Source organism: Nanorana parkeri, unplaced genomic scaffold (genome assembly GCF_000935625.1).
Source record: "Nanorana parkeri isolate BGI_ZX_2015 unplaced genomic scaffold, ASM93562v1 scaffold918, whole genome shotgun sequence".
Taxonomy (NCBI): Eukaryota; Metazoa; Chordata; class Amphibia; order Anura; family Dicroglossidae; genus Nanorana; species Nanorana parkeri.
Window position 1 is genome coordinate 578311 of NW_017307186.1, and position 23843 is coordinate 602153.

General features: G+C 40.6%; 1 protein-coding gene across 1 annotated transcript in view; it reads left to right on the forward strand.

The window, feature by feature from the left end:
* Window positions 1-23843, forward strand: part of NAALADL2 (N-acetylated alpha-linked acidic dipeptidase like 2) — a 430657-nt gene that overhangs the window by 379090 nt on the left and 27724 nt on the right. Inside the window, exons 17-18 of the mRNA XM_018566102.1 lie at window positions 4086-4179; window positions 19946-20141. Of these exons, the coding sequence (XP_018421604.1) occupies window positions 4086-4179; window positions 19946-20141 (290 nt within the window). The remainder of the gene's footprint in view (window positions 1-4085; window positions 4180-19945; window positions 20142-23843) is intronic.

The window sequence follows — 23843 nt, forward strand, 5'->3', positions numbered from 1 at the left end:
CAAGTAAAAAAGAAATAGGAAAACCTAAAAGAAAAAATGAAAGGGAAAAATAAAACCCCAATAAAACAAAAGAAATATTAAGAAATTTGTGGGGGGAGCAGCAGATAAAAACAGCAACTGTTTTTGAAGACAAACTCACGCACAAAAGGTCTTTAAAAGGACTGTTTACCTGGATGCCACAGCACGAGACCAGCCTTATTGGTGTTGCCCTTTCTCCAAGCCTACTGCAAACAGGAAGACCAACACCATGTTATCCTATTGGGGGCATATGTCAGCTATCAAACTTGTTCTGTAATGTTGAAGATGTTTCACAGCCAATCCAAGCAACGTTTTTCAGTTTTAAAGGTTTTACTTAATTCTAATTAAAGGTCCATGTTATCACCGAGTTTTATTGCCATTTTCTCAATTTTTCATACCAGTTATATGCCCTAAAAATGTTTTGTGATATGTTTGTGGAGCTTCTCCATTTTACAGGTCATGGTATAGTTTGTATTAGTTAATCACATACAACTAGACTTGTTCTGTAATCTTGAAGAAGTGTTGCCACTTATCTAAGTACCATCTTTTGTTCTAAATTTTAAAACACTTTAAAATAAAGTGCCAAAAATACATGACAAATATGTTTACCTTCTCAATATACACATGCCTTGTGACATGAACAGTGTATGCAGATACCAGACTTGGGGTCTGAATAAAAATTGAAGTTACCTTGCATTTTTATATTACAATCACAAATATATACATATCTAGCATCTTATTTCATGTATTACTATTTAGGTTTTTCTTCCACTGAAATCTAATATTTTAATATTTCTCACAGATAAAATACATGCATCTTTGGTTAACCTGTCTGCAAAAGTATTTTCTCAGTCCATTAAAACAGCTTTTTTTACTGCTTTTTAATTACCTTGCAGAACCTAAAATTAAGTATCTTTCTTATTGAGCATTTAATTGGCATTTAGTAAGTTTCATTTGGCAACTTAATTAAGCAGCACTGGTAGGTTAAAAAGAATGTTATGATAATATTTCTAAACAGTAGCAGATTTGGGACCTCATAAGTTGCATTGTTTTAAAATAAATGGATGTGTTCCATAGGCAGGATTTTATGAAAATTGTAGTGTTCATGTTCAAATATAGTATTGTAATAGAATACTATATTTTAAACAAGGTGTGAATATTTTAAACATAATGGGATTGATTTACAAAAACAAATAGGCTGTTGTTTTTGCAAGGTAATTTTGACTTAGCTTAATGAATGGAGTGAAAATTTATTTTGCACAGAATACCTAATCACGTGCAAGGAAAATAAAAACAGGACAGTATTTTTGATTGCACATGATTGGATGATGGAAGTCAGCAGGGCTTTACCGCAATGCGCAGTCTATTTGCATTTAGAAAATCAACCCAATGTAGCCTTTTTAGTTATCTATTATATTCTAATGGGGCTGCCAATGCATTATTTAATCAGGTTTCATGGGTAATCAAGCTACTAATATGCTTGAGATGACAGTTGCACAGTCTGGCAGTTTTTGGTTGGATTGGGCAATAATCTCATGCCTATGGCGGGGGGAAACTCCCTCTGTCTGTTGTTTTTAGAGGAAAAAATCAATAGATCAACAGAGTTAGCAAGCTTGACTAATCCCTTTTAATGCCTCTCTGCCGCCTATTAATGCCCATGTATGATAAAACAATAGCAAACGCCCAGTACAGTTTACACATGGGCATCAGAGTTGGGGCAAAAAAATAGGGGAATAATGCCTCCATAGAAGTTTATTGAACCGCCTTTGAAATGCTCGTTCAACGCTCTCTAGAGCGTTGACAACGTAAGTGTTTCACAGGAGGTTTTGCAATAGGAGGGACCCCAAATTAAATAGTTTAAACAAAAATGTGCATGGGGTCCCTCTCCTGATCCATACCAGACCCTTTAGCTCTGGTGGGAAAGTTAGGAGGGACCCCTTTTCCCCTAAAAAGTCATATCAGGCTCTTTAGGTCTAGTAGGAATTTTAAGGGGAAACCCCACCCCAAAAAATGGGAAAAAAGAACCTGCACCCCCCCTAAAATTCCTACTAGACCCTTGATCCAAGTACAGGCCTGGCAGTGCAGGAAAGGGGGGACATGAGTGAGTGCCCCCCCTCCCTGCACCATACCAGGCCACATGCCCTCAGCACTGGGAGGGTGCTTTTCCAGGGTCCCTGGACAAGGGCCGCTTCCCCACAAGCCCTGTGGTGTTGGTTGTGGGGGTGCAGGCAGGGGGGGATTATTTGCATCAGGGTACCTCTTTAATAAAATGGCACCCAGGTGCTGCCTCTCCCTCTTGTGAATGAGTAAGGGGTACTTGTATCCCTACCCATTCACTGAAGGGTTAAATAAAATTGTAAATAAAAAGTCCAGACTTTTGAAAAATCCTTTATTTGGAAATAAAACAAAAGACATGTTTTTGACATGTCTTTTATTTAGAAAAACCCCAAAAATTGATCAACCGATGTAATCCAGGGTCAATTACGACATCCAACATTGTCCGCGACGACGACGGCTCTAAGAAATAAAAAATAAATAGAAATAATTTTTAAAAAACGACGACCGCCGTCCCATCGCTGCAACGCAGAATGGCATTTTGACAGATGCCGGTAACATATAAACATTTGGGCAGAGATAGCTGTGAATGAGTAAGGGGTACTTGTACCCCTACCCATTCACTAAAGTAAAATGTAAAAAAAAAAAAAGACCAGACTTGGAGAAAAAGTACTTTAATTGAAATAAAAACACAACCAATGATTTTTGATAAGTCTTTTAATAAAAAACAAAAATGGATCCCTCGAAGTAATCCAATGGTCAATCAAAGCGTCCAGCGTTGTCCGCGATGACGATGACTGATTGAAATGAAAAAAAGCCCAACATCCACTGACACGTCCTTACCCGACGAACACACGCCGCCAAATGTCAGCAGCCGACCAAATCAAAACAAATGGGCATAGCCGGCCGTGACATCAACCCCCAAGCTTCATCTATATGTTGAAATTTGGCCGGCTGCTGTCATCTGGCGGCGTGTGTTCGTGGGGTGAGGACAGGTCGGCGAGAGTAAGGCTTATTTTTTTATTTAGACATGTCGTTGTTAACAATGCTGGACACCGTGATTGACCATTGGATCCATTTTTGTATTACTCATTCACAAGGGGGAGCCGCATCTGGGTGCCCCTTTATTAAAGGGGTACCCTGATGCAAAAAATTCCCCCTGCCCACACCCCCACAACCAACACCACAGGGCTTGTGGAGAAGAGGCCCTTGTCCCCATCAGCACAATGACAATGTGCTATTCCAGGGGGGGACTCATATGGTGCTCACTCGTGTCCCCCCTTTCCTGCCTTGCCAGGCCTGTACTCAGATCAAGGGTCTGGTAAGAATTTTAGGGGAGCCCACATTCTTATTTCCAATTTTTTGGGTGGTGTTCCCTCTTAAAATTCCTACTAGACCTAAAGAGCCGGGTATGACTTTTAGGGGATACCCCACGTACATTTTTTTTATTTTACTCGGGGGTCCCTCCTAACTTTCCCACCAGACCTAAAGGGTCTGGTATGGATTAGGAGAGGGACCCAATGCTTTTTTTGTTTTCATTGGTTTACATTTTCTTTTTAATTTTTAATCATTATTTTATGAATGTATCATTATTTTTTGGGGCAGGGCATTTTCCAAGCATATGTGACGCTTCCCTAACGCCCTGCAAATGCCTGGCTAATGCCTTGTTAATGCTATAGGTGTGTTAATAAGCGTTGATCGTGTGGTAAATTCTCAATGCACGTGTGAAAGAACGTTCAGTTTTCAGTGCTGAATACTGAAAACTGGCCTGAACAGGAAGGTGGTTTAACACCACGGTCAGCGAGTGGTTAAATAGTTATAGTTTGTGATTAATGGTAAACTTTGGATTTACAAATTTCCCATACTTAATAATTAATCCAAATATTATTTTATTAATGTTACTCTTAGCCTGTTATGGACTTTAAGGAATTACATTATACTGTAAATACATAACCGACCAATTGAAATATTAAATACTGAATATTGATATAAATTTTTTTTTTTTTTTTTAGCTAACAGCACAAATGGTTCTGCAGATTGTCACTGAACCAGTCTTACCCTTTAATGCTTTGGATATTGCATTAGAGATTCAGAAACGCATTGAAGGTAATCCTCCAGTCTAATATGTGCTGTTGTTTCCTTACTACAATATATTGGTTTGTGTGTGGGAAAATAAAATTGCTCTATACTTAGGTTTTTTTTTTTCCTGGGCTCACTCCATAGAGGTTTGCTTGTCAGTCAATTGTTTTCCTCACATTTCAACAATTTCTTACCAGAAAACAGGAAAAGATCACCTTTAGATAAAGACTTTACTTTACACAAATGGGGAGGTGAAAAGGATTTTCTGCTTTAAAATGTAAAATTCAAAGTTAAAAAAATGCTGAAATATTAATTTGTATCTATATACTGCACTATTTTCATTCCGCAATTTGCAGGTTTTAGAGCTTTTCCCATACCAGGATACAAACATACATACAGACAGTTTCACTCCATCTCTCTTTCTCTCTGTCTCCCCTCATAATTTTCTTGAGGAATCACTGTATGTTAATGATGCTTGTGGTATATTTGCCCTTAGAAGACTTGAAGTCTTTGTCAGTTTTTTTCTTTGTGGAAGATGTTGATTACCATGTGTCATTTGAATTTCAGCTGACTGTTGTTTAATCAGCCAAAATTTTAGCTGTGGGTAGCCCTGTCAGTACCACCTCTCTCAACAAACGTCATTTTTTCAATCAACTTTCCTCACAGGAGTTGGCTGGAATATTGACTGCAAAACAGTAACTGAATCTAATCCGATGATGTCACTATTGGGTATTCCTCTTCCACAGGTCTTGTCAGCTGATGAATGCAATAGCTGGGGGATTTCTTAATTCATACTGTTCACGTTGTTCAGCATGGATGAAGGAATTGATACATTTTTCTTGTACAGCCCATAGGCCTGAATGCACAAAAGCAAGAGGTATGTGGCTAGCTTTACCCTTACTTTCTGTGTTAGTAACCACATGTGAGGGGAAAACGGAGGTTTAATACCTTCTTTACTGTATTAAAAACAAAGAAATAAAAGTTTCAGCTGGAGTGTGATGTTAAATTCTACAAAATATTATGGCACATAAGTAAGTGCAAACAATGATACCAACAGCATTCTATCGGATTTCGTCTTGGCCTCTTAAAATATGAATATTTGAATTGATACATTTCTGATTGCTATTGATTACTAGAGTTAGGGCTTCAGTCCTTGCACTGTTTATTGACCAAAGCTGGTCATACACATTAACAGTGCAATTCCCTCATCCACACAAAGCAGCATGAATGGAGGAATTTCCCCTGCCAGCTATTGTATGCTAATACCCGGCACTAATGGCAGTCAGAATACCCAAATAGTGACTGCAGCTAATTGGCTGCAGTCCCTTTTTGGCCAAAAACTTTCCACCCAGTTCCTTAAGTTTTTTTGATTGAAGTTTAATTGAAATTTGTCAATCCAGGGAGGAGCTGGCAGTGTCGCCCTGTTAAAATTGGCCAATTCATAGGAATCAGCTGAAATGTAAACAGTGTGTAGTCAGCGTAGAGTTTAACCCCTTCATGACTCAGGCCTTTTTTCCATCTTTTGCACCCATGTGATATTCCACATTTTAGGCTTGAAAATTACTTAAAACCCCCAAACATTATATATTTTCTGAATGCCAAGACCCTATAGAATAAAATGGTGGTAGTTGCAAATTTTTATGTAGCGCAATATTAGCGCAACTCCTTATTAAACCCCAAAATTTAGTGACAAATTTAATTAAATGCCCCAGAACACAATAAAATACCCATTTTTTTAATGAATATAAAAGATGAGGTTACAACGAGTAAAACTATACCCAACATGCCCAGTTTACAAATTGCGTGCGTCCGTGAAACGGCGAATAACTGCAGTACCCCCAAAAAGTCCATAGAAGACGCTTTAAAAGCCCCCACAGGTCATCAATTTAGAGATACCCCAAAATACTGGCTCTAGAATTATTGCTCTCGCTCCGGCGTGCACGGCGATACCCAACATGTGTAGCGCGTTCGTCGTTTTCATATGTAGGCGCACCCTACGCGTGTTTTTTTAAATAACAAATATATTTTTTATTATTATTAGATTTATTTTAATTTAAAAAACAGTTTTTTGTTTTTTTTTACTTTACTTTGACTGCTATCACATAGGGGGGGCTTGCAAGCCCCCCATGTGATAGCAGATGGTGGTGACAGGTACTCTTTAAGGTGATGCTGGGGGTCCAAAAAACCCCCAGTGTCACCTTTACACTAGAAATTTGCTATTGAAGTGCAGATCGCACTTCAATAGCTTATAGCTGGGCTGCAGGAGCCCAGAACTGACAGCCCAGGGACCGGAAATGATGCAATCTGCATCACTCCCGGTCCCATAGAACGGGGAGGGGATCGATGATCGACCTCCTGCCCAGCTCCCTGCGGACACCAAGGACGCCGGACCTGGGCCTGTAGGAGGGGCAACGGAGCCCAGGAAGCAGGGCGGGGGTGTCCGGCGGGGGGGGCGGCCACTTCTTCAGGACACAGAAGCGATCTGGCGACAGAGATCTGGCGCCAGAATCGCTTCTGTTGTAAAGCCGACAGTCGGCTTTACAAGTTTAAACAGAGTCCCGGTGGCAATAGCCGCCGGGAGTCTGTTTAAACATCCCCGATGCCCCGTACACTGTACGTCGTCAGTCACGAAGGGGTTACATTTTAAAATACCAACCAATACAAAGCAAAATATAATTGCAAAGATCTCATTCTTCAGACTTGATGACCACTGCTGCAGCACATTTTACCTAAAGTAGGTGACAAGAGGAGATGGTCAAGCAAAGTAAATGTCAATAACACAGATTCAGTATCAGGTGATTGAATAAAGCAAACTTTTAAACAGTCCAGAGGTGCTTCAGTGGTCAAAACTAGAGGGACATATGCAGTGCTAAACAGGTAGGGTAGAGTAGATAAGTAGCCAAGACAGGGAAGAAAATTTAGGGAGCCAATCAATCTGAACATAGCAACAAATTAGGAAAATGCTTAGAAATAAGAAGCACAGGAGCATAGAAGCGGGTACAGGAGAAGAGTAGTGATGACAATATAAGTGACCAGCAGAGAGGTAACCAGCAGACATATGAGGTGAGACCTATAAATGGATGACTAGCACTGTGTGTCATACAATAATAGATCAGTGCACACAAACTGTATTTGGATTTTACCTTACAAGATAATAGGGAAAATGGAGTAATGCAAACATTTAGGAGAAGGACTATCCACGGCTGTTTTAGCCACGATCATGTTCAGAAGCACAGGCGGAATTGCGGTGGGAAACTGCACGATCCACCCAACACGTCTGGGGTGCCATTGGAAAGTAATGGCACCCCCAGCGCGATCGCTGCACACCTGGGCGACTCCTGACCGCGCGGCAATCCGCGCAGAATCGTGCACGATTGCCGCACGGTGGGGTGTCACCTAGGTGTGCACCGGCCCTAAAGGTTCCTCAAGAACAAACAAATTAATTATATAGTGAGTCTGATTTGCTGATGTTGTGAGCTTTTTCATTGGGTTGTTGATCTCCTGCAAGAAGGAGAAATGCCTTACTCTGATTTACTAAACATCACACACAGAGGCGGCTCTAGACTTTGTGAGGCCTTAGGCGAAACTCAAAACGTGAGGCCCCAACCTACACCAATAATCAGGGCTTAAAAAATCCACTTGTCCTCTCGTCTGTGACGAGAGGACGCCGGAGCCCGACGAGTAGCTAATTACACAGTTGTAATTACACAGCCGGCCGGGAGCTTTACATTCAATCGATCGTGCGTCTCTAGAGATGCCCGATCACTTGTATAGGAGCAGGTGTCACTGCCTTGCCGGTACTGAGATCCGCTGTGCCCGATGCGGCTGGGACTGGCACAGCTGCTCTGTGACAGGAGATCAAATGGGAGTTCGGTACACAATCTCTCTTTGATCTCCTCTCAGTCCCTGAATGCAGGAAGTGATGTATATTACACCACTTCCTGCATTCAGTGTCACTCTCCAGCTACAGAAGCTGATGAAGTAGATCTCTGGGGGTCCCTAGGTGACATTAGGGGTCTTGGAGACCCCTGATGTCTCCATAAAGAGGGCCTGTCATGTAAATTGGCTATCACATAGGGGGCTTCTTAGCCCCCTATGTGATAGCAATAAAGTTGTGTAAAAAAAAAAGAAATTGCACCTATTGTGCCGCACATGTTACATATCGCTGCGAACGTCGCAGTGAGAGCAATAATTTTAGGGCCATCAATCACTTATAACATTAAACTGATGAGCGGTAAAAGCATTTTAAGGGGTAAGATGTAAGCAACGCGCAGAGGGCAGAAGTAAGGAACGCGCAGAGGGAAGATGTAAGGAACGCGCAGAGGGCAGAAGTAAGGAACGCGCAGAGGGCAGAAGTAAGGAACGCGCAGAGGGCAGAAGTAAGGAACGCGCAGAGGGCAGAAGTAAGGAACGCGCAGAGGGCAGAAGTAAGGAACGCGCAGAGGGCAGAAGTAAGGAACGCGCAGAGGGCAGAAGTAAGGAACGTGCAGAGGGCAGAAGTAAGGAACGCGCAGATGGCAGAAGTAAGGAAAGCACAGAGGGCAGAAGTAAGGATCGCACAGAGGGCAGAAGCAAAACACACAGTTCAGTAGTAAAGAACGCAATGAATCCTGCTTTCCTATCACACACTATCGGGTGGCATGGCATGTGTTATATGTGACAGCACAGAAGCATTTGCTCACTGGTATTGGGCAGCTGGATTTTTTACAATCAAAAAGAACAGATAAAAAGGAGGACAGAAGCGCTACTGCCATGGGATGACCGTAAACTGAAAAGACAAAATAAAGGCAACCATGAAGTGAGAGATGACGCGATGTCATCGACGAAAGGTGGCTAGGTCGTGATCCTTCAATAGTGTGAATGGTGTGTGCTCTCAGAAGTGTGTGAACTGATACTGAGAAAGGCGAGTAGGTGTGAGGCAGGAATGGAGGCGGGAGGCTCACATCCCGGCTTGAAAAAGAAGACTTGCTCTTCGAAACGCGTAGCCGCAACTGATCCAGCAGCACCTACGTCCAGTGCCTGCGGTCCACTTGTCCGCTTCCACTGGCTTTCTCCCCCGACACACCGCTCGTTGTCTCAGGCGTCCTGCTTGTGCCCTCGAGCGTTGGAGTCTCACCGCCTTCACCGGCCCTCCTGGCTCCCCCGCTCGCAGTGTCCATTCCAAGGCCGCCGCAAACGCCACCAGTTCCACCTCCGTGACACTTGCCACATGCCCGTGACCCCGGGCGCCTGAGTGGGCTCCCTGCCCACCCACCTCCGATCTACTCAGCGCTCATGCCCGTACTGAACATTGTCAGCCGCCGACAGCACTCCCACAGGCAGCCCTTCATCCCACACCATCCGGACCTTACACCCCCCCTGCAGCCCCGACAGTATCAGGTAGCCGGCATCGTCCTGTGCCTGCTACCACCAGCGGTCCCCTTCCGTCCAAGACCCCAGCAACATACTACACTTCGACCCAGGCTTGGAATGTCACTGTGCCCTCCCCAACCACAACAGCAGTGACTAATCCCCCTCCCTGCTCGCCTTTCCCAGTATCAGTTCACACACTTCTGAGAGCGCACACCATTCACACTATTGACACTATCCACCTTTTGTCGATGACAGCGCGTCATCTCTCACTTCATGGTAAGTTGTCAGTTGCCTTTATTTTGTCTTTTCAGTTTACTCGGTCATCCCATGGTAGTAGCGTTTCTGTCCTCCTTTTTATCTGTTCTTTTGGATTTTTTACATGGAATATTGTTAGCAGCAGATGTAAACAATGAGGGCCCATTCACACGATAAAGAGTGTGTTCCAGTGCATTCAGCCTCTGGAACGCAACTTGGCCAGCTCACTTTGTTTTGGGGCGTGACGGTGCATTGAAGTCAATAGCACCGCAGCCACGCCACTCGCCCGCAGAGCGATCGCCACCACCCAAACGCGTGGCAAATTAGTGCCTGTGTTCCGGTACATTGTGACCTGCAAAAAAGTAGCGCATGCAGCATTTTTGCAGATTGCACTGGACCAATACGCGAGCACTAATATTCCATGCGTTTGGGTGCCGGCGATCGCATGGCGCAGGGGGAGGGCGGGTTGCATGTGGTGCTACTGACTTCATGGCACCGCCATGACCAATGGGGAGGGGGCGGGGGCTTGTCCTAAAGCTGCGGACACCCCATTCTCCCCGCAGTGGCAGATGGGGAGGGGGCGGGGCTTGTCCGGAGGCTGCGCCCGGCACCCCATTCTGCCCGCAAGGCCTGCAGTGGCAGATGGGGGAGGAGCGGAGATTTTCGGAGGCCGCGGGCGCCGCATTCTGCCCGCTTGTAAATTGTTGTAGCTCCCTTCTGGCCAGCGACGGACTCGCCAGGTGAGGCGAATCTGCAGAGGCGAGTTAGGCGGCCGCGAGGCCTTAGGCGACCGCCTAACTCGCCTAATTAGAGAGCCGCCTCTGATTACACATTATCTCTGCATGTTAAATACATGGCACAAATGAGTTCACTGAAGCTGAATGCACATATCCATAGTATAAGAAACTATATTTTTGCATATCTTCCCTCAATCCACATAAGCAGGCCAATATGGGTTCAAGAGTATAATAAAATTACTTTTACAATTCATTGACAGTTCATCAGTGGCACTGACTCCTGCCTGAGGCCCCCCACCTCTGACAGATTTCACCCAATCCTGGGCTTAGTCGTAGAGATGGTATAATTGGTTTAGCTATAATTTATACTGACTTGATTATGTGCTTTTCCTTTCACTGTTATCTACAGTATATTCTGCTGTATTACTGTGTATTACTGCTGCTTTGATTATATAATGAAATGCACCTGAATTTGCTAGTATAAATGTAGCCTACCTAGATCTATCCCCATTTCAATAAATTCCAGGATTGGGTGAAACATGTCAGAGGGGCGAACCTTGGGCAGGACTCAGTGTCACTGATGAACTCTCAATAAAATTATTTAGCATGGAATGGAGTGCAGCCAGATTCTTCCTTTAATATAGACCTGTTTGGTTTGAGCGAGGACACACTCCTGCCGGCAAGCACCTGGCTGTCTTTCCTCTGCTAAAGCTGTGGAGGACAGGTGCTTTATTTCTATGCCTTGTTATTACCTTTACAATGTTTTACTTTAATTTTCAAATAGTTTCTATGTATTGTAAACAGTTATGTATTGAAAAGTTATGCTACCTAGGAATACTTGTGTGATTAAGCCCATTGTTGCCAAAAAAGGGATTCATGGCCATTTTGGCTACTTTAAAAACTGTAAACATGAAATGAAACAAAACATTTGATTTCTATTTAATTAGAAAAAAAAAACATAAGAAAGACATTTAACAAAATATTTTATGAAGTAAGACAGAGGATTAAAAAGTGGTAATGGCCAAGGCTGATCATAGCTTAGGAGTCTCTTTATAAATACTTTCACACAAGATTCTAACAACTTTAACCCAAGATTCACACATTTTTCTAACTGGATTTAATGAATAAATGGCTGAATCCTAGGTGACAATTCTAGGAATCATGTGTGAAAAGTATTATTAATAGACCTCTTAGTGTTTATGCCAATAGTTATCTCTGAAAATGCCATGCAGAGAGATAGAGACAATTTCCCACTTGAGAATAATTTTCAAACATAATCGCTCTTAATTACTCCTTCTGCATATGTTAATCAACATACAATGTACACATAGACAATATAATTTGTGCTGGGATGAAATGCTTGTAGGAAACCTATAAACATACCACACAAAGTGTTATTTTTGTCAGATATTAATAGTCATGTTGGAATTTTCTGGCCACCACATGCAATGATATAAATTGAGTCAACTATTTACATGAATGCAAACAAGCATTAATGTTCATTAAACAACAGGACATTTTCTATAGACTTTGTTTTTTACCAAAAGAAAATGTTGCATAAAATGGGAAATCACTATTTCCCTTTTTTAAATCACAAGGAAGAAGGTCCATTGAGGACCTGTGCTCTTTATGGACTGTACATTCCTTATAATGACAAGTGGCCATCCACTTCATATATTTATTACACTGGTTCATAGCAGCAGATCACTCTCTTTTGCCTCAGTTCTTAGTTTTCAGGAAGGACAGATAATTTACTACTGAGTAATTTGTTGGAGTTGATTTATTGGGCCACTTTTGAAAGCTTTGTGTTCTGAAAATGAATGACCTTGGTCTAGGTATTTGGTTAAACAGGAGGACAATGAGGACAAATTATTTTTGGAAAAAAGCAAAGCTTGTATCTAGTTCCATGATGAAAACAAATGGTGAGATTGGCACTTTGTACTCATTTGTACAAGTCTGTTTTAAATCACAGGAAAAAGTGCTCCAAAAAAATGATATAAGAGCTAAAACCTGTCCTGTGTACAAGGAGGCAGTACAGTATATGTAATAGGATGCCATAAATAAAATCTGTCTTAACTCATGATATTGCAGGACAAATATGATGGAACAAACAGGAATAATTCTCCTGCCAGTAAACTTGCACTTAGAATGCAGTCTATTTGTCATCCTTTAAATTATTTTATTTATACACTTGTCCTTACAAGTAGCACATTCAGCTTTTATATTTGGAAATGTATCATTATATATGCATGATCAAATTTAAAATATTTTTACTTATGCGAAATCTAAAGTTCAGCCCAAACTACTATTCTGTAATACTTTCCTAGTTTCATAATTGGTTGAGAAAGCACATCAAGTTTTATCACTTTATACATCTCACTCTGCTAGGATATACTATATATACTGTAGTTGGCATGTTATTGGATGCTTTTCAAATAACTGATTCTACAAGGCAAGATTTCCCTCTGTCACCACTCATCTTTGCTTTAATAATGGAACATTTAGCTCAGAGCATCAGAGCTAGCCTTCTAATTAAAGGCATTTAAACTGCAGTTGTCAAACATAAAATATTATTGTTTGCAGATGATGTCATCATTAGATCTCTGACACTTAAAACTCTCCTTACCTTACAGGACACTCTAGAGCAGGGGTCTCAAACCTCCGGCCCTCCAGCTGTGGTGGAACTACAAATCCCATGAGGCATTGCAAGATTCTCACAGCCACAGACATGACTCCCGAAGAGAGATGCATTATGGGATTTGTAGTTTCACCACAGCTGGAGGGCCGGAGGTTTGAGACCCCTGCTCTAGAGGCTTTTAGTAAGGCCTCTGACTAAAAAGTGAACAAATATAAATCCTAACTTTTGGGCTATTATATTTTCCCTTCAAAAACTTATACAAGATAAATACCCCTTTGTTTGGGAATATAAGGCTGAAAAGTATTGGGCATATGGATACCAACCACTGAGCACAAAGTGTATGACTCTAATTTAGGGATGCACCAATAATGATACTAGTATCGGTTTTGGTGCCGATACAGAGTATTTGGCAAGTACCCGCATTCGCCCAAATGCTCCGATACCTTCTCTGATACCGGAACTTCTGGTCAGATGGAGATTTCCTCTGACCGGCAGTATCACAAGGGAATATGGAGTTGGCTTCCTGGCCAATCAGGAAGCCAGGTGGTGGGTAATGATTAGCTTCCTGATCGGCCAGGAAGCTGGCTTCCCAGCCAATCAGCATTGAGCCAGCCAAACACAATGGAGTCAGCTTCCTAGTCAATCAGGAAGCATGGTGGGTGTTATGGCCCACCTCACAGCTTCCTGATTGCCAGGGAAGCATGGATACAGCATCCCAGCCAATCAGCATCAATCCTGCCAAACAGCATGGAGCCAGCTTCCCGGCCAATCAGGAAGCGAGAAGGCGGGTCATTAATGGCACGCCACCTGGCTTCCTGATTGCACGGAAAGTTGGCTCCATGCTAGCGGAAGTACCAGTATCGGTATCGGTGAGTACCAAAATATAAATATCGGTACTCTTTTTACACAACTTCCCTCATGAGCTGAAAAAAGCATCTCATACATTTAGTTATCTACGATGGGTAGAACAGAATACATTTCTAATACTGCCAAAATTACTGTACCTGTTTCACATGCTTCTGATGCCTACCTCTAAATCCTTTTTTTGTGCCATCCAAAATCTCCTTAATGTGAGATAGTGTGGAATGGCAAGAAACCTAGATGCTTAATGACATTTCCAAACTAATTCTATACTCACCTGAACCTTGAATCCAGCTGTGACCGTGCTTATTCCAGTCTTTCGCCTCCTCCACTGCAGCAATGGTATGTGAGACTGTGTTCTCAAATCCTATACACTGTATAGAATCTGATGACTTGAGGATCCTTGGACTGCTGAAGTGGAGGGGGAGTGAGGTGGAAGAGACCAGTCTAAGAGCCGACCAGCTTCAGGACCAGGTGAGTATAACTTTTTTTAACCTAGACACAAACCTTGTAGTGGTAGCACCACTGCAAGGGTTAAGAATTTTTTCCCCTAAGTTCTGCTTTAAGATGATACTGTCCATACCTCACTTTTATAAGTCATGGGCTCTTGCTTGAATTCTCTTTCCCTGTTGTTAACAGAGTATAGGTCCTACAGGAGAGAAGGTGACTGGTGGTCTGTCCTCACATTAGGAGTCACTAGTAAGTTCCCCATGTATGTCCCTGCCTTTCAGGATGGCCAATAGAGATACTACAATCTCAACTGAAGGCAGGGACTAATATCAGTGGTCCAATGTTCTTGGTAAAATCCCACAGAAGAAGTAAGGGATGAATACATATATATGCAAAAGTACTATAATTGGATGTATATAAATGTATTATGTGTAAAATACTAATGATAAATCACTAGTAGGAATAATGGTTCAAAGGGGCTAGTCATCAATTTGTCTATAATGTCTCCATATACAGTTTTCATATGTGTGAAATCTTAAAGTCTGAATTAAAACTGAACTCCAGGCAAACAGATAATACACAGATGAAACACCTATAATGGACGTTTGCCCACCCAATGCTAAGAATTACAAAGCTCAGCCACACAGCAGGTTTAGAAGGGATGGGTCATGATCTTCCGCTGCTGCAGTTTCACTTTCACAACAGGTCTCCTCCCCTCCCTGTGACTGAATATTGAAAGAAGGAGCAGCAGGCTGACATTCATCTCTGTTCCCTCTTCCTATCAGCCTGGCTTTTTGAACTGCAACACACATATTTGGACCACTGTGCTGCTTCTCACTCCTGATTTCTGAGTTTTGCTGTGCAGTGGTTGCAAGAGGCTGGTACTAGGTCAAAATAAGGCACATCTTCTGCTTGCATTAAAAATTTAAAAATGTCTTTAAAAATGTGTTCATAATTACATATCTGCTGTAATGTGTTCCTTTTATATCTGCGTGTAGTTCAGCTTTAAAATTTGGTATAGCAAGTATTTGGGTGTGCTAAATTTTCCTTCAATCATCTCTTTTTAAAAAGCTTACAAATGAATTATTAGGCTTAACTAGGTTTTAAGCTTACAACAATATTGCCCTAAGAAACAATTATAGAATTGTAATCTCCCAGTATTTCTGTCTAATGTCTATAATAGCAACTCTTCATCCAACAGTGATAAACTGTAAAAGTGTAAAACAAAATGCTGCAGTAGGTATTTAATGCATCCCTTAATGAAGATCACACAAGTAAGTTGCTTGTGGCCATGCTCATTAATATTAATATACTTATTTCTACGTTTACACAAGTTATGTAATTGTGCTGCAGGTAAATAGGTCAACTATAACTGAGGGTGATATCAAAATCTAGTTAACACTTAACACAAGTGAAAACTGTCCCTAAATTGATTTAAGTGCTAGCAAGATTATGTCAATACTTTAGTTGTTGTTATATTAGTAACAGGGGCATTTCTAGGATTCTGAAAGACCTGGGTACCACGTATCAAAGCAATGGGTATGGCTAATTTGTGTTGGCAGTGGGAGGAGCTTAAATGGGTATAGGTAAATAGGACCCAAAGCCTACTCGCTGTACATGCACACACATATGCCACAGGCTTTGTGCCCACAAAATATGTTTTATAGAGACCTTGTCAGTTCAAGCCTTTTTATTTCAATTCTTTTATTAAAACATGAAGCATAATAGATACATGGGTGATAGTTCTTAATTAGTTGCTGTTTACTTAATTTTTAAGCCCTGCAAAATGAATAGAAATCCGACACTTCTGGAAGTGTCAGATCCTACTATCTTCCAGCTCCTCCCACTGCTGTCATGGCTCATGCTGACGGTACTTGAGCTGCTTGCTGATAGAATTAAACAATTAAAGCATTTTTCTCTACTGCTAACTGCTCCAGAATTTTTTAAGAGCTGTCAGGGTCACAGAATGTTAAAAACTTTTTTCATTCATTAATTCATAATATTGTCTGCAAGAAACTCCTGTTTTCAACCTCTTTACTATCATTATCAGTGTGCAGCTTTGCCAGGAGTTTCTCCACAGCTGTATGCTGGGAGAGAGACTCTGGAACCAAAACATAGCTTAAGTAGTGACTGCAGCTCCCTGCATGCTGATAATGATAGTGCAGAAGCTAAAATCAGGTGCCACTTTCCAATAGCAAGAATGAGAGACTCACCAGAGCAATCAGTGCTGCAGGATTAAACACTTTTATTCATTCATACTATTAGCAAGTTGGTTAGGCACTGTCAGCATGGGCTGTGACAGCTGCAGGGAATGTTAGAAGATAGGAACTTCATAGGATAGGAAAATCCTCTAGATAAATACTTTAGTAAATGTTGAATTACTATTTATTTTTCAGAGCTTAGAATGCACATATGCATGCGTTATGTATGTTTTTGTTTTTTTTTTTCAAAAAAAAAACACCCCACACATCATGATGATGCTTTATGTATGTTTTTTTATTAAGAGCACCATAGTCCCAGTGTGGCGATTTGGGGCAACTAGCAAGAGATGTGTGCCCCGGGTGCCCAGTGCTATGAGCTGTCCATGATTTGTAAATAAAATATACATTTTTTAAATGAACAACAAGTTGCAAGCAGATTATAATTAGGTTTCTGTGCAGGATTGCCTGGGATTGTCTATGAAAGAGTAACGTTTTTTATTTGGATTTCATTGTAAACAGAAGCAATATTATGTTAAAGTTAGTAGAGAAGTGTTCTGCATATCTTACATGAAAGACCCCAAATGGCTTAAATGACTCTATCACTAAAAGAATAAATAAAAACAAATAGCTAATGTAAAAGAAGAAGATGTGCCCTTTAATAGAATCTTCATTTTGTTGCCAAGCAAAGCCACCAGGAGAATCTTCACATCTCACACACTTTCAGTTCGGTCAGATGCTTGTGCCCCCCCCACCCCCCCGCTGTCTGTGGTTCCCCTTCCGCCTACTACTAGGAGTGTCAGGGGGTCACAGGCATCCAAATACTCAGAAGTGTGCTGGAAGTGAAGACTTTAGGCAGTTTTGCTCAGCAATGGAACAAAAATTATATGGTTGATATGATGGGTAAGCATAAAGTGTCTTCTTTTTTAATTTAATTTCTATTTTTATTTCAGCAACAGATAGGGGTTCATTCATAAAATGTTTATACTCGTCAGCGTCATCCAGGGGAGCTAGTGCTGGGCAGAAATTTTATAAGTGAACCCCTTAAAGCAGAACTCCAGGATGTGCAATAATTAACCCTTGCAGTGGGGCTTCCCTTCAGGTCTGGTAGGAATGTTAGGAGGGACCAAATTTTTTTAAAAAAGCACAGGGTTCCCCCCAAAAGTCATACCAGACCATTAAGGTCTGGTAGGAATATTTAGGAGGGACCCCATGTAAAAAAACAAGTGTTTGGGGTTCGCCCTTAAAGTCATACCAAGCCCTTGATCTGAGGATAGGCCTGGCAGGGCCGGAAAGGGGGGGGATGAGCGAGCACCCCCCCTCCTTCCCATACCAGGCCACATGCCCTCAGCACTGGGGGTCACCCCTGGAAAAGCACCTTTTCCCCGTGCTGATGGGGACAATGGTCTCTTCCCCACAAGCCATGGGGCATTGGTTGTGGGGGTGTGGGCAGGGTGCTTATTCACATCAGGGTACTCCTTTAATAAAGTGGCACCCAGATGCTGCCTCCCCCTTGTGAATGAGTAACGGGGTACTTGTGCCCCTACCCATTCACTAAAGGGTTAAATAAAATTGTAAATAAAAAATCCAGACTTTTGAAAAATCCTTTATTTGGAAATAAAACAAACATGTTTTTTATTTAAAAACAAAAAAATTGATCCACCGATGTAATCCAGGGTCAATCATGACATCCAGCATTGTCCACGACAACAACGACTTGAATAAATAAAAAATAAAACAATAAAAAATAAATCAAAATAATTTTTAAAAACCTGACGACCGCCTTCCTGTCGCTGCGATGAACACCCACCGCAGAATGGCATTTTGACAGATGCCAGTAACATATAAACATTTGGGCTCCCCCAACTGTTTACAGTTGAAACAGGGTGAGCCATGATTGGGCAGAGTCATCATGACTTTGTCCAATCATGGATCTCACTGTTCTGTGCCCTGATTGGGCAAAGTCTTGCACCTGTGGTCAGGTGCAAGGCTTTAGCCAATCAGGGCTCACAAGGCACAGTGCCTTGTGCGGGGTCACCGGAGGGCGAACAGCCTGCCGAACACCCTGACAGTTCGTGTGTTTGCCGAACACACAAACTGCCGATGTTCGAGTCGAACTCACGTTCCACTCGAACATCGAGCCCAACCCTAATCATTATATGCTGTTAACTCTAAATTGATGAGTGTTAAAGACTTTTAAAATGTTGCCTATAAACAATTGGGCACTGTAGGTTTTTGCCATTTCACAGCTGTGCACAATTTTAAGGCTTTACATATTTGGTATCTATTTAGTCAAAGCAAGCTCATCTTTTATATTTTACAAAAAAATGGGTATTATAGTGTGTTTGTGTGTACTAAAATTCACTTAAGTGTATTCTTGCGTGAAATTTTCAATTTGATAAGCATTTTTGCAAATATTGTGCAACATAAAACATTGCATGTGCTATTTTTTATTCTGCATAGCCTCTAATTTCAGAAAATATAAAATTGTTCCAGGGTTACAAGTGAATTTCTAGGCAAAAATTCAGATTTTAACATGTGTGTGTGAATAATGAAAAAAATTGCTCCAGCCAGATGTGGTTAAATAAATTGGTTGCAATAGGTGAGAATGCAAAATTGCCACTAAAGTTCAGTTTGAGATTTCATATCTCTGTCAGAAGTAAACATTACTTTCCAGTAATGTATGATTAGTACAGGAATTTTAAGGTATCTGCTGATCCCATTGCTGAAGCTGCAAGGTCACTGCCTTTAAACAGAATAGTCAGACATACTTATGCAAATATTTAGTAGCTGTCAGGCTGGCTATTAACTGTACTTTATTTTTTAAACTTGACTTCATTGTTTGGGAAGACAATATATTTATTTGTTGCCTTTATGCAGATCCAACTTCCTGTCTTATTAACTAAAGGCATTTACTCTCATAAATAAAGCTGTTTAATATGAAGCAGAATGTTAAGATAATTTATAGGTGTTATCCTTTTACAATGTTAGCATTTTGTTATTGTTGAAAATTCAACAATTTTATCACTGCATGTGCTGCTTCATGTAATTCAAAACTCATAAAAATGCCCCTTTCTCATATTTCTGAGCAACAACTCTTCATTTCTCTTTTAAAATATGAATAAATCAATCTTCACTAGGTAGAAAAATGTTATTTGTAAAAAGTATAAATACACAAAAAAAGAGGACCGAATTTAACCTATTTTGAATGCCTATCATATGATGGAGCTCGGATTGTGTTTAAACTTACAAAAGTTTGATTGTGTTTTACTTTGACATTTTTTTATACTTCTTGCTAATAGGTAACATTGTATCTACTGGTTTGAGGGAAATATCCAAACTTTTAAGGGAAACTACACAGCTATTCCAGTCTAATGAGATGCGTCCAGCTAACGATCCAAAAGAGAGAGATCCAACCAGAGTGAGAATGTTGAATGATATTCTTCAGAACATGGAAAAGAACTTCCTCATTAGTTCCTCACCACTGGGCTTCTTCAGGTAAATACACTATGGATTTTTCTGTGATTGGCTAAGAGGTGGGAATCATAATTAGCAACAATGATTTTACATTTACTAAGTTTTGACTCAATTTATATTTATGTTTGTTTTCTGCCTTAGGAGTTATAACATTTCTTAGCCTAGTCAGACCCAACTTCCAAACTGCCATTTCTTTGGAACAACAGTACATGGGAAACCCCATCAATATGCTGTACCTTAGGAGCTCAACACATACAGTAGTGGCTTTAAAGCATTTATCAATATAAAAGGCTTTTTTTTTTGCCATATCTGTTACCATATGCAAAATAGCATAACCAGACGTCTTTTTATAGGACACCATGCATCTTTTAAAAGCTCATTTGCCTGTTAATGATGCAGACAGAAGATAACATCATGTGGCCTTTCTAAAGATAGTCATCTAGGTTACAAGTGGACCCTAAATTGATAGTTGTCCTATTATTAAGATGAAGATCCCTCTTACCATTATTTTGTCACTGTTAGTTTCAAGAAAGTCTCTGACATGGAGTTTCTTCAAAGAATAGAGTTCCCCGGGCATGGTTAAAAATGCATCTTTGGTAGGAAACAAATGGATACACTGGTGAACCAATGGTGTTATATTCCATTATTTTGAGACATCAAAGTGTTGGGAAATATCTGTAGAAGTCTTTAGTGAGACTGGCTCATAGAAAGTTCATAGCACTATCTGCACAAACCCACAACTAGAAATAGAGGCCCCCAAAGGGCTTCTGTTTCTGTCTCTTGTTCTTCTTCTGCTTCAATTGCTGGGTAAATTAGTAAACTTGAACTCAGAAATAATCTGCCATCCAGGATTGGACTTCTGTCTTGGCCTTATCTAGGCTACACCCAAAGAATTAGTTGTCATGCAACATCTTTTCTAATTCTACTTTGATCTGTTTAATTTTAACCAACCTGTTTAATTTTAATCTTTGATGAGTTAATCTGTTTTATTTTTATCTTTGATCTTTAAATGGAGGCAAAATTCATGCAAATTTAACCATTTAAATGGAGGCAAAATTCATGCAAATTTATCCATTTAAGGTTAATTTAACATTAATGGCCATTTGATCTGCTGTTCACAGTGCTAATTCTATGTTGTTACATGATTAACACTGTAATATTTATTTTGGTTTTGTCTACATTGCCTTTCATCCCCAACACAATAACACCAATCTATACACCCTTCATCATCAGGGTGGGGTTTGGGGGTTCTTTAAGAATGGTCCTCAAGAAACAGCACTCCTTGCAAAGTTATGGTGTCTGATGCATAAAAACTTTGGGAAAGGGGTGCTTAGATGCTTTTAGGGTTATGTGTATCTCACTTCATGGAGGGAAGACGGATTGCTGTAACCTTCACTGTGATCTGGTATATGGGTTCTTTGGATACTTCACTAATGACCTGAAACATGTGTTAAGTCAAAAACAACTCCTGACACCCCCCCCCTTATACAATTTATTAATAAAAAGTGATATAAATAAATAAATGGTGGTCTTTTGTCTTTGCAATAACTTACCCAGTAATTACATAATATTTAAGAAAGAGAATAATTTGGGAATACCACTTTTATTCTTTAATTACTAGTTTCCTAAATGAAGCATTGTCATTATACTGTATACAATACAACCACACTTAATTAATGTTTAAGTTACAAGTAACATCATAGAACTCGACCATGCTTTTCTAAGTCGTTCTCATTCTTAAACACTGAATCATTACTGATTTCAAACAGGTTGGTTTTAAAGGAAAGAGAACCCCCATCTAGGGATTTAAAAGTAGGAGAACACAACTATTTGATTATTTTAACCCTTTCTATAAAACTATAAAACAAATGGAAGCAATTATGATTTCAACCAGGTATTCCAGAAGCGGGACCTGTACTGTTGTTTCTTTAAAGTTTTTTTCACAAAACAAAATATAAACAAAGACATAGAAAATAGTCCACATGCACTACATATATCAACAATAAAGTATGAATATAAAAGAAAAATACAAAATCTGTTGTGAAATCCAATTATATAACATATGCCACTAGCACACTCAGAGTTGTCAACAGATAGCTAAATAAGTCAAAGTTAAAAGAAAAAAGGAGAGTGCATAAAAGCAGTGCATTGTAATGAAACTACTACAAAATACAATTAAGAGAAGGACTGGAGCAAATATGTGTTCCAGGTGCCCCACATAACATTGACTTTATCCAGCCTAGTGCCCAATCTGTCTATAAGATGTTGCATCAACCTGACCACTCCGACCCTGTGCAGAAGATGAGAGAAAGAGGGAGGAGAAGTCTGTTTCCAACGAGCAGTGATTAAACAGCATGCAGCTCTAAGAATATGATACACTACTTTTCTCACACTTTAGCAAGGAAGACATTAACGTCGCCCCCAAAGGTCAAGATGCCAGGGCACAATGATGCCAGATGGTACAATGGACTGACTGCTGAGCTACAGTGTCAACACTGGTTAATAGTAGTGAGATACAGTATATGCAGTGCAAAATCTCAGACGTGCCATACCAGAACATCAGAATTGTATATGCGGTCTCATTATACATCATATATATAGATCTCCTGCGAGCCTGGGACAAAAGCATCCGCCTTACTTTTAGAGGGAGTTCACTACCCAATATTGTTCCCATTTCAGCATGTATTGGTGTTTGAGAAAGGGGTCCTCTGCACACAATAGCTAAAATATAGGCGTACTAGAGAGCCTGTAATATACTTACTTTTCCACGATCTGGCTCCGGGTTTCAGTGCCATCTCTCTGGCTCTCTGCAGCGTAATGCATCCCCTCCTCTTCCTCAGCTGTTTTAAGCCAGGGAAATTCAATTGCTCAGCATTCAAGCAATGTGCTGATGCTGGGCAATTGAACTCAAGCTGCTCACCATCCTGATGTGCTGCATTCGGCTCCAGTCTCCATTCCTAGTTGTATTTATCCATCTGAGTGGGTTCATCCCTGTAGCAACCACCTGAGCTAAAACTGCAAAGCCAGCCTCTCACTCTGTTCCCCACCCAGGTGCTGTAACCTCTTGGAGTCTGTATATCCCCCTAGCCTGTTCAGCCTGATCCTGTGTACTTCTGACATCACATCCGCAAGTACATCTTAAACCTCTTTGCTCAACCTCCTACAGTTATATTGTATATTCCTAGCTATAACAATCTATTCATTCATTATCTGTAAACGCATGGACATTCTGTTTATATGAAATGCTATATGAAGTAATACAGCCATTCATTATCTATGTGATCACATGGACATTTTGTTATATGAAGTAGGTTATGAAGTAATACAGCCACACAGTGTCTATGTGAACGCATGGACATTCTGTTTATATGGAGTGCTATATGAAGTAATACAGCCATTTAGTATCTTTGTGAACACATGGACATTTTTGTTATATGAAGTGGTTTATGAAGTAATACAGCCATTCAGTATCTATGTAAAGGCATGGGCATCCTGTTTATATGAAGTGCCTAATGAATTTATACAGCCATTCACTATCTATGTAAATGCATGGACATTCTGTTAATATGTAGTGGCTTATTAAGTAATACAGCAATTCAGTATCTGTTAGAATGCATGAACATTTCCTCAAAAGTTACGCAGCCACTACACTGGACTCAGGGCCTTAGTGAGGACGAAGCAACTAAGTCTCTCACCTCAGGCGCAGGTGCTGGGGGGGGGGGG